Here is a 12,498-nt window from a genome sequence, read left to right as displayed (position 1 = left end):
AAATCACATTGTGGAAAGTATATGAATTTATTTGCATTCTGCAGAGGGAAATAAGTATTTGATCCCCCACCAACCAGTAAGAGATCTGGCCCCTACAGACCAGGTAGATGCTCCAAATCAACTCGTTACCTGCATGACAGACAGCTGTCGGCAATGGTCACCTGTATGAAAGACACCTGTCCACAGACTCAGTGAATCAGTCAGACTCTAACCTCTACAAAATGGCCAAGAGCAAGGAGCTGTCTAAGGATGTCAGGGACAAGATCATACACCTGCACAAGGCTGGAATGGGCTACAAAACCATCAGTAAGACGCTGGGCGAGAAGGAGACAACTGTTGGTGCCATAGTAAGAAAATGGAAGAAGTACAAAATGACTGTCAATCGACAAAGATCTGGGGCTCCACGCAAAATCTCACCTCGTGGGGTATCCTTGATCAAGAGGAAGGTTAGAAATCAGCCTACAACTACAAGGGGGGAACTTGTCAATGATCTCAAGGCAGCTGGGACCACTGTCACCACGAAAACCATTGGTAACACATTACGACATAACGGATTGCAATCCTGCAGTGCCCGCAAGGTCCCCCTGCTCCGGAAGGCACATGTGACGGCCCGTCTGAAGTTTGCCAGTGAACACCTGGATGATGCCGAGAGTGATTGGGAGAAGGTGCTGTGGTCAGATGAGACAAAAATTGAGCTCTTTGGCATGAACTCAACTCGCCGTGTTTGGAGGAAGAGAAATGCTGCCTATGACCCAAAGAACACCGTCCCCACTGTCAAGCATGGAGGTGGAAATGTTATGTTTTGGGGGTGTTTCTCTGCTAAGGGCACAGGACTACTTCACCGCATCAATGGGAGAATGGATGGGGCCATGTACCGTACAATTCTGAGTGACAACCTCCTTCCCTCCGCCAAGGCCTTAAAAATGGGTCGTGGCTGGGTCTTCCAGCACGACAATGACCCAAAACATACAGCCAAGGCAACAAAGGAGTGGCTCAGGAAGAAGCACATTAGGGTCATGGAGTGGCCTAGCCAGTCACCAGACCTTAATCCCATTGAAAACTTATGGAGGGAGCTGAAGCTGCGAGTTGCCAAGCGACAGCCCAGAACTCTTAATGATTTAGAGATGATCTGCAAAGAGGAGTGGACCAAAATTCCTCCTGACATGTGTGCAAACCTCATCATCAACTACAGAAGACGTCTGACCGCTGTGCTTGCCAACAAGGGTTTTGCCACCAAGTATTAGGTCTTGTTTGCCAGAGGGATCAAATACTTATTTCCCTCTGCAGAATGCAAATAAATTCATATACTTTCCACAATGTGATTTTCCGGATTTAATTTGTGATGTGCTATCTCTCACTGTTACCAATAACCTACCCTTCAATTATGGGCTGCTCATGTCTTTGTCAGTGGGCAAACTTACAAAATCAGCAAGGGATCAAATACTTATTTCCCCCACTGTATAACAGGTGGGGGAGGTATGGGCCTGGGTCCTCCTGTCTACAGTGCACTGCACCCACCACCACACTATTCCAGTGACCTGCATGCTCTCTAATAGACCTGGCTATAATATCTGAGGCTGTTATAGAGGCTGGCGAGTTCTATTTTTATTCACATTTTGGGGGGTGGGTGGGAGGGGGTCAGTGGCCACTGGAGGAGTAGGGGGGGGGTCATCCAGTGGCCACTGGAGGAGTAGGGGGGGGTCATCCCTCAATCCTTCCAGTAGCCATCTGGTCATTTATGGCACCTTTTTGTGTCTTATTTGTTAGAAAAACAAGTCTAGACCAAAACATTGAATTTTTGTCCTAGACGTTTTGGTTTTGGTCCACTTTGGCTGTAAAATGTCCAAGGGTTAGGCACACCCTAATCCTGCCTTTGAAACGCCCCCGACATGCCCCCTTGTGATTTGGATGCACTGCAAACGAAATACATAGAAGGATGTCTGCAAAACAGGTTTTCGAAAATACCGATTTGGACGTTTTGAGAAGAAATCTATCCAAATGGTGCTTTATGACACTTTTTGGACAAGGCCGTATCTTGTTAAGGATGTAAAAACAATTGAAGCGGTGCAAAGAAAAGCTACGAAAATGGTATGGGATTTGCGTTACAAGACGTATGAGGAAAGACTTGCGCACCTGAACATGTATACCCTGGAGGAGAGGAGAAATAGGGGTGATATGATACAGACGTTCAAATATTTGAAAGGTATAAATCCGCAAACAAACCTTTTCCAGAGAGGGGAAGGTGGTAAAATGAGAGGACATGAAATGAGATTGAAGGGGGGCAGACTCAAGAAAAATGTCAGGAAGTATTTTTTCATGGAGAGAGTGGTGGATCATTGGAATGCCCTCCCACGGGAGGTGGTGGAGATGAAAATGGTAACGGAATTCAAAAATGTGTGGGATAAACATAAAGGAATCCTGTTCAGAAGGAATGGATCCTCAGAAGCTTAGCCGAGATTGGGTGGCAGAGCCGGTGGGGGGAGGCGGGGCTGGTGGTTAGGAGGTGGGCCTTGTTCTGGGTAGACTTCTATGGTCTGTGCCCTGAAAATGGCAGAAACAAATCAAGGTCAGGTATACACATAAAGTAGCACATATGAGTTTATCTTGTTGGGCAGACTAGATGGACCGTACAGGTCTTTTTCTGCTGTCATCTACTATGTTACCACGTTATTATGTTTCTCTTTCGAAAACGAGCCCCCTAGACTCCCTGTCTGAAAAAAATATTCAAAGCTTAATATATCAGCCTTTTAGACCCATAAATGAACTAAAACCCACACTGCAGATTCCCTACTGCATTTCTGCAGGCTGAGTGTTTGCTTCAATGAATAAATAATGGACGATTATCTAGGATCTAATTAGTTGGCCCAGATTCTGTTTCATACAGTTTATGAAATAGATTGGTCCTTCAACAAATTGGCCATGCTCATGCAACTGCCCATGAGAACAGAGTTATTATTACATTTTTAAAGTGCTGTCATTATTAAAGAGTATTAATGCACCCATACAAAATCACAACCATTAATCATATACAGATGGTTATCACTTACCACGCAAACAAGAGAAACGAAATAATTGTGTCAATGTTTCCGTATCTGACTCATTAAAATAACAGGCAATAGATAATTTTTGTGGCATCTTCTAGAGCTATCAGTCAACTTTTCCATTTCTATCGCCTCCTAACAAATCTTACAACGGTCAAAATGTGATGAACTACCTGGATCTTTCCAGTTTCTAACAATGGCCACACTATCTGCAATCAATAAGTGATTAATACATTTGATTATCTGCACGGGAGTATTGCTTAAAGTGTAGCTGCCTGTCATCCGGGATGAATACTTTAGTGTTATCTACAATGAAACATCTAACTATTAACAAGAAAGATTAATCCAGAAACATGCATTCAATATATGGGGATTTGAAATCAAGTGCCTACATCCTATTCAACAGAGGTTAGCAGCAGTCTTTGAGAAGTGAATCAGTTTAAGAGCCTAATAATGCATCATTGTAATTTTGGATTAATGTTTGATATAAGCAGTAGGCGTCAGATAGTTGCATGTCTTTGCCTGTGTTTGGGAAGGTTGTGATTATGATAGCTATTCATAGTATGCAAAATTCTGGATGTTTCAAATGCTTCTCTGTACTGAGTTTCAAAGGGAGCAGCAGTCTGTGGCCCATGGCTGATGATTGTATTTAAACTAGAGCGTCCCAAACTGTGGGTCAAGACCCCAAATGAGGTCACAAAACCTGCCTTTGGAGTCACGACTTAGGTGAGCTCTCCATGGATGCATCATTATTCTGCACCTCCAGGGGAGCCACACAATTTTCTTGGGCCACAATAATGGGGTCACAGCCTGATTTAAAGTAAGGGTGTGCAGGCCAAAAGTTTTCTTTTAGTTTCCATATTGTTTACACATATTTTTGTTTTGTTCTGTTAAAGAAAAAAAAGTATTTCATGGGTATCATAAATAGTGTGCATTATCCAGCACTGCACACAATTCATGAAATGTGCACATTCTTTTTCAAGAATATGCACTATTAATGACACAGGAAACAAATCTGAAATGTCACCTTTTTCCTGTAGTTTTGGGCTAAAAACTACATGAAATGATATAGGAAATGTAATTTCAAATAAATGCACATCTCTAATCTAAACTACTATGCAATTGTGTATTGTAGCTTGATTTGCATTTAGGGGTATAGTTATCAACATGGGTTACTGTTAAGACAGGTTATTTTACCACTAACTCCTGCTATTTTAGCACAGGCCCCATTTTATACACTGAGACCTAGGGGTTCTTTACCAAGCTGCGGTAAAAAGGACCCTGCGCTAGCGGCGGGGACTGTTTTTGCCGTGCGCTGAGGCCCTTTTTACAGCAGCGGGTACAAAGGCCAAAAAAAGACATGGCCGTGTGGTAATATTGCTCTTCTTGCATGGCCATGCCGGGGGAGGGGGGAGGGAGCACTTCGCCACCCATTGAGATGGCAGTAAGGGCTCCTGATTTTCCCTAACATGAGAAATGGCACATGCTAGGGCTAGAACTACTACTGGCTCCTGTGTTGGGCTGGTGGTAGCTCCAGATTAGCGTGCGGTAAGCCCAAGTTGGGTTTACCGCCGCTTTGTAAAAGGGCCTCTTTATGATTTGTACCTAAAATGCTCTAAGCCTTTTTAGGCTTCCTGTAAGAAATATAAAGACAGGGTATTTAGAGGCCCTTTTACCAAGCTTGGTAAGCACTAATGCATGCTTACTGCAGCTTAAAATGGCATAATGCACACTGAGTTATCCTGAGGTAAGGTGCACATATTTATTTATTTATTGCATTTGTACCCCACATTTTCCCACCTATTTGCAGGCTCAATGTGGCTTACATAGTACCGTCAAAGGTGTTTGCCCAGTCAGTGGATAACAAATACAAAGTTGTATAGTGATCGTATGAGGTATAAGTGGAGGGTCGGAATGGATGAAGATTGCGTGTTGTCCTGTTCGATCATAGTCATGCTGTGTTGGTAGGTGAAGAGGGTTACGTGGGGTCGTTGGGGTAGGCCTTTTTGAAGAGGTTGGTTTTTAGTGATTTCCTGAAGTTCAAGTGGTCATGGATTGTTTTCACAGCTTTTGGGAGCCCATTCCATAGTTGTGAGCTTATGTAAGAGAAGCTGGCTGCATAAGTTGTTTTGCATTTCAGTCCTTTGCAATTTGGGTAGTGTAGGTTTAGGTAGGATCTTGATGATCTGACTTTGTTTCTTAATGGTAAGTCTATGAGGTCTATCATGTATTCTGGGACTACGCCGTATGCACACGATACTCATGCTCTAAAAATCATTTTATTTTTTTTAGCTGAGACGGCAAGTCTGGGGCAGACAATGGGCATTTCTGCTCTACGTGTCAGCATTGCCACGTGTTAATTTATTAGTGCATGATTAGCAAGTGAGCCCTTACCGTCTACAAAATAAGTGGTTGTAAGGGCTCACATGCTAAGTTTTGTTAACTGCCATTAAATTGGAAAATGGACATTGTCTGCAAGAAAAAGTGACTTTTTAGCACACGGTTAAGAGCCACGTAAGAGTATACTAAAGACCACATTGTACCGCTGCTTTGTAAAAGGGCCCGAAAGTGTACATAATCCAGTTTTCCTTGGAAAGAGGACCACTTATGCATGTAGGAGTGTTTTTACTTCTGAACTCTAATTCAGCAATAATCACTCAATACTTAATGTGGATTAATATAGTTCCTCCTGTGGATGTCTCGCAAGACAACTTTCTTAAGGACTCCTTTCACAAAGCCACGTGGCAAATGCGACAAAGCCCATTCAATTCCTATGGGCTTCGTCATATTTGCTGTGCCAGAACCACTGGCTTTGTAAAAGAAGCCCTAATTTTCTTAGTGCAATCGGTATGGTATGACTGTGAAGGTACATGAAGAGGGGACTGTTGGATATACTGAATAACTTGATCAATTTGTCACATATGCAAACACTTTTTCATCCATATTCAAAAATGTGTGTGCAGTCATTATTGGGTGCTTCCCATATAAATCCTTTTTTTTTCTTTTTTAAATTTTTATAAAATACTGGGTTGCCAAATGTATACATTTTTAAATGCAGAATTCATTGTTCACCCAAAATATATTTGCTTACCAAAAAAAGAGGCAGGGGCATTTGAGCTTGGGGCCTATATCTATCTAGGTTGATTTAGGTTGATTGCATAAATAGAAGTCCTAAATTTAAATTGACAAGTTAGGATAGGGTTACTAAAAATTGGACATAAAGATAAATAAAAAATCATCTGCTTAGCTCTATGTGGGGGGGGGGGGGGGGCATATCTTTGAATATTGAACCCCTTGTTTTCAAATGCATAATCAAGATACGTGAAGAAGGTGAAGTGGAACAAAATTTAAGGACATACCAAGTCCTCAAAGTCATGATATGTATGACTACTACTTATTTGGGATTTGAGCCTCTACCAAGCTTTCAGTGGTGGGCATAATAGAACAATAAATGAGCTAGGGATTTCACTCAGTATGAAGGATGGAAGTAGAAGCCATCACCAGTTCCATATTCACTCAATGAAATAGTACATTTTTCCTTTGAAGTGGCCTGTCAAGCATTACAGATTAAAGTCTGGGAAAGTGAAGCCTCCCATATGAACTGGGAAGGTTGGAGTCAATAGCTTAACTTTAAGCCCTTTCCTTTTCAAGGTAATGACATTAAGATGTTTAAATAATTCTAGGGAGCGTAATATGAGAAATATTCAACAGTGTAGACAGCCAATTTATCTTTACTCATTTGAGTGTATCTACCTAACTGACATAATCATTACCTGTTCATTACCTAATTGAGATGGTTGGGGGTAAGAGGGAATTTCAGCTGAAACAAGGAACCATTATTGCTTTATGGTTTTAAGATACAACAGATGGTCACCTTGAAAGATCCTGATATGTAGTACTCAACTGATGCCTCTTAAAGCAGCAGAATTGGGCCCAATAATGATTTAGGAAAAATGAAGATGTTTGATGAAAACTATAGCGAAAGGGATGATATTCAAAAGTATTTACCTCATAACCCCCCCCCCCCCCCCACACACACGTTTACTAAGCTGCACAGCAATGTCGACCCAGCCAATTCAAACTGAATATGCCGTGTCGGCATTTACTAGCACGCCTTAGTAAACAGGGGGGTACATTTGGAAATTAACCAGATAAATCTTTGCATTTACCACCATTCCTGGGTGGACATCCAGGAATGGTAAATGCATTTAAAACTGAGGAGGATTCAAAGTTCATGGCATGGCAAGTGCAGGCTTAAAAGTTAGTGAGAGAGTGACAATATTTAGATGTCATTTGGTTATAATTAACCAGATAAGCTAGTCACGGGTATAGCAGACCTACGACATCTGGATTAAGTTATCCACATATTTTTAACTGGTTATATTCAACATCACTGACATATCCAGATACCTTTATAAATATTTGGTTAAAGGTATCTGGATAATGTTATTGAGATATATCTTTTGGACATCTTTTGGTTGAATATTTTAAATTATGTTACATTGTAATTTTTGCTTTTCCTTGCTCATTTAGAATAATCTGCTGTCCATTGCAATGATAACATCAATTCCATCTTGCTATCATGCACACATTTAGCTTTGGGCGTGATTAATTGGCTGTTCTCATAGTATATTTCAGCCATCTGATAGAGCTTTACAATCTTACTAATACATAAGTACATAAGTAATGCCACACTGGGAAAAGACCAAGGGTCCATCGAGCCCAGCATCCTGTCCACGACAGCGGCCAATCCAGGCCAAGGGCACCTGGCGAGCTTCCCAAACGTACAAACATTCTATACATGTTATACACACAGTGTCCATTAGATTGTAAGCTCCTTTGAGCAGGGACTGTCCTTCTTTGTTAACTGTACAGCGCTGTGTAACCCTAGTAGCGCTTTAGAAATGTTAAATAGTAGTAGTAGTACATGTTATTCCTGGAATTGTGGATTTTTCCCAAGTCCATTTAGTAGTGCTCATCATAAATGAAAGAAACAAAAAGCGTTCAAGCCATATGTGTTCGTCTTCTTGCATACGTTATTGGCATAGGCATGTAGAGATTGCAGAGTATTGTATGGGTATACACAAAGGTAATAATCAATTGACATATCCACTGATATACCCACATAAATATTGACGCATATTTCTGTGCATTTCTGTTATCCCACTGCTTGAAGTGCCCTCTCTCTGCATGCCTAAAAGTATACACATGGTTTACCTCTCCATCCATACTTTTAGTCATCCTTAGATGCTGCACACATGTCGCTGGGCAAAAATCATTTTTCTTTTATTTCATCTTTAATTGTGTTTGGGATGCTGCAAGTAGACCCTGAGGAAAGCAAATTGCTGACTAAATAGCTCAAACCTCAGCACAAGAAATATGTTTTGTAGGGTTACTAATAGAGTGACCACCACAAAAATCTAGAAAATTATATTTAAAGAGATCACAGTCAATATAAGGCTGGCAGTGGTCAGTAAGTTTTTTTTAAATGCTGTCTGCTGCAGGCAGAATTGAGGTCCAACATTTAGTGCCGGGGCATGCCCAGGCACTGGCATTGAATATCTGGGACTATGCCAGCATGTGCTAGCCGCCAAATTTTGTGTGGATCCCAGTCGATATTCAGTACCCCATGGCTGCCACTAGAGGTTGTGGCGGCCATTTTGAAACCAGAGCGGTGGCGGACAAGAGCAAGTGGGTATCACTCCTGCCCTTATAACCCCCTAGTCCACCAGAACTATCAAAGCTAACTCCGAGGAGGCCTACAAGGGGTGGGGGTCTGTTGGGGACTCTTCTGGGCTTCAGGGGGAGAGGGGGGATTGGGATCAAGAGGGAGGGAGGGCACCAGAAACTCATCAGGCCACTACCTGGAAGTTATTTGGGTGCTGGCTGATATTCAGTGCTGGTGTCCAGATCGCTAACTGGCCAAAGATAGGACTGCTTTTTATGCGTAACTGCTGGCTCCTCTCCTACTTCTCCCCCCAAAATGCCCCTCTCCTCTCTGGTTTCAGTTTGGCTGGTAAGTGCCAATATTCAGCACCACTACCCAGGTAAGTGCTGTTGAATATTGGTGGCCAGCCTACTGAGTATGATTTAACTGGTCAACAGCCTCTCCTGCCCGCTATAATCGTTTTGAATATCGACCCCATCATTTATAATATCTGTGTAGAAACTTACAGTGGCTTAACATATTTTTCTGCTGTTTATCACAGGTCTTAATACTCATAGTGCAATACATAATTCAAATGTGAGGAGGTCCAAAAGTTTCATAAACACTAGATATAAAGGACATGATAGAGTTGCCCGCTCAAAAGATCATTAGTATTTAAATTAATTTATTTTAACATGGTGCTTTATACTACTTATCCAATTATGGGTTCAAGGCAGTTACATAAATAATAACCAATAAAAAGCAGTGGCCTGCGGTAGCGTGGGCGCATGGAATTGCAGCAAGCCAGGCCAGTTTTTAGAAAAAAGCAGGAAAAGACCTATTTTTAATATGGAAGTCATTAATGTCTGTATGCTAATATTCATTTATTTATTTATCACATTTGTATCCCACCTTTTCCCACTGATTGCAGGCTCAAAGTGGCTTACAATAATACTGTAGTAAGTTACAATGCGAGAAATACAATTTTTCAAATTGAACAGAATAGAAATAACAGTTGAACAGCGATGGGTATTGAAGTAAGATATAATTAACAATTAATCAGTAGTAAATAAGAAAATAATAAGGTGTAGTTAGAGTCCATTGGATCATATAATAGTAAGGGAATCATTCTGATTATGTTGAACCTGGGGAATAGGCCTTCTTAAACAATACTGTTTTCAATGATTTCCTAAAGTTTAGGTAGCTCTGGGTAGTTTTTGTTAATTAAAAAATTGGCGCATGGCCATTTATTGTCTGAGCCCTTACCGCCTCCTATTTAGGAGGCGGTAAGGGGTTACACGCTAACCCGGTGGTAATCGGACGATGCGCAGCGCTGCCAATTCCTGCCAGGCATGCCTACTCCCCATCCTCCATGCTAAAAAAATACAAAATTCTTTTCTGGCATGGGAAACGGCACGCGGCAAAAACAAAACTACCCAGGTGTGCCTGGCAGTAATACTGTTTTGCCGCATGCTACCCAAGCGATAGCCCTGCCACTGCTTAGTAAAAAGGCCCCTAGATCTCATTATATGGATACACACTAGCAGTATTGTGCTAGTCATTGATATCGGTGCTAAAGACAACTTTGCATCTCCTGAAGCTGAAAATGAAGGCTGCATAAATATTTTTAATTAAACAAAAACGTCTTACCTCATCCGATATCTGGCCTCCAAATGTGACCCAGGTCCCTAGGATGAAAATAACTGTATGTTAATTGAAAGGTTTCTTCACACACTCGAATAATTTTGTTCATCAAGTATCCGTTTCTTTTCTTTAATGGCTGTCTTTAATGAGAAATTGTTTCAACGTAAAAATGATTGTCCTAATTTAATTAATTAAGAAATTACATCATTTAGAGGGGTAGTTATTAAGGTGCAATAAAAATCAGGCTTTTACTGCACCTTAATTTCCTGCAGGAGTGGATAATGCTGCTTGAAATCAACCTCACAAGCAGTGCTTGGCCCAAAGCTTCTTAGTCGCTTCTTAAAAGGGACGCAGGTAGTATAGAGGAGCATAATCAAACGGGGCCGGCCATCTATATGGGCGGCCATCTCCAAGGCCGGCTCCGGAAAGCAGCATACCAGACTGTATTATCAAAACAAGATGGCCGGCCATCTTTCGTTTCGAGAATACGGTTGGGGCCGGCCAAATCTCAACATTTGGGTCGGCGTTAGAGATGGCTGCCATTGGTTTCCCGCCGATAATAGAAACTAATGGCAGCCATCTCAAACCCGGCCAAATCCAAGCCATTTGGTTGTGGGAGGAGCCAGCATTTGTAGTGTACTGGTCCCCCTCACATGCCAGGACACCAACTGGGCACCCTAGGGGGCACTGCAGTGGACTTCACAAATTGCTCACAGGTGCATAGCTCCCTTACCTTGTGTGCTGAGCCCCCCAAAACCCACTACCCCCAACTGTACACCACTACCATAGCCCTTAGGGATGAAGGGGGGCACCTACATGTAGGTGGGTTTTGGAGGGGGTTTGGAGGGCTCCCATTTACCACCACAAGTGTAACAGGTAGAGGGGATGGGCCTTGGTCCACCTGCCTGAAGTGCACTGCACCCACTAAAAACTGCTCCAGGGACCTGCATACTGCTGTCATGGAGCTGGGTATGACATTTGAGGCTGGCATAGAGGCTGGCAAAAAATGTTTTTAACATTTTGATTTTGGGTGGGAAGGGGTTGGTGACCACTGGGGGAGTAAAGGGAGGTGATCCCCTATTCCCTCCGGTGGTCATCTGGTCAGTTGGGGCACTTTTTTGAGACTTGGTCGTAAAAATAAATGGACCAAGTGAAGCCGGCCAAGTGCTCATCAGAGCTGGCCTTCTTTTTTCCATTATTGGCCAAAGCTGACCATATCGTAACCACGCTCCCGTACCGCCTTCCATACCCTGCCGAAACGCCCCCTTTAACTTTGGCCGGCCCTGCGACAGAATGCAGTTGAAGCCGGCCAAAATCAGCTTTCGATTATACCGATTTGGCTGGGTTCAGGAGATGGCCGGCCATCTCCAGATTTGTGTCGGAAGATGGCCGGCCTTCTCCTTCAAAAATAAGCAGGATATGCTCCTCTTCTGAGTTCTTCTCAGCTCAACCATCCCAATGGTCTTCCACAAGTCATTCTTCCCAATGGCCCTCAACTCAGACCCCCCCACCCCTAAATGCTCCCCCACTCAGACCCTGATTGTCCCTCTAAGCACTCTTCAACTCCCAGTCTCCAATAGCCCTGTAGGGCCTACCTTTCTTAATCACTGATGTCTAGTGGGTTCAGAGCAGGAGCAATCCCCAGTCATTTCTTCCTATTGCTGGTACCAGGTTCAAAATGGTGCCAGATACCTCTAGTGGTAATCTTGAGGTACTACCGCTAAGGGTGAAGCTGCTGTATAATGAAGCTTCTTTTCCTTTTGAACAATCCCCAATATTCTGTTTGTTGTTTTTGGCAGCCATGGCACAATGAGCTGAGAATTTTAATTTTTTATCAAAAGCACGCCAAGATCGTTTCCTTGGGTGGCGACTCCTAATTCAGAATCAAGTACAAAATTAGTCTCCTAGACAGACACAATTTGGTAAGCAATGAAAAATGTAATGAGTCTGGATTTAAGTTTGTGAACTGCGACAAATTTATTAAGGAGGGACCTGAAATAGCTCATATTTTGGCCACAGTGGCTGTGTCAGGGATTAGTATCAGCCAAATCCCCTATATTGACAAAGCGCTACACATATATTACAAAACATTAAAGCCAATGGGTAATGAAATGCATATGTCATGCCAGTGGCGTAGCTAGGGTAGTTGACACCCGGGGCCGGTCA

At 42.6% G+C, this 12,498-nt stretch overlaps 1 protein-coding gene across 3 annotated transcripts in view; it reads right to left on the bottom strand.

Moving 5' to 3' along the window:
- Positions 1 to 12,498, bottom strand: part of LOC115478535 (voltage-gated potassium channel subunit beta-1) — a 296,142-nt gene that overhangs the window by 121,878 nt on the left and 161,766 nt on the right. For all 3 annotated transcript variants that reach the window (XM_030215947.1, XM_030215948.1, XM_030215946.1), the window contains exon 3: positions 10,339 to 10,376. In XM_030215947.1, the coding sequence (XP_030071807.1) occupies positions 10,339 to 10,376 (38 nt within the window). The remainder of the gene's footprint in view (positions 1 to 10,338; positions 10,377 to 12,498) is intronic.

This window comes from Microcaecilia unicolor, chromosome 10 (assembly GCF_901765095.1).
Source record: "Microcaecilia unicolor chromosome 10, aMicUni1.1, whole genome shotgun sequence".
NCBI lineage: Eukaryota > Metazoa > Chordata > Amphibia > Gymnophiona > Siphonopidae > Microcaecilia > Microcaecilia unicolor.
Note: the sequence above shows the minus strand (reverse complement) of the source record. Positions and strands in the feature narration are given on the sequence as shown.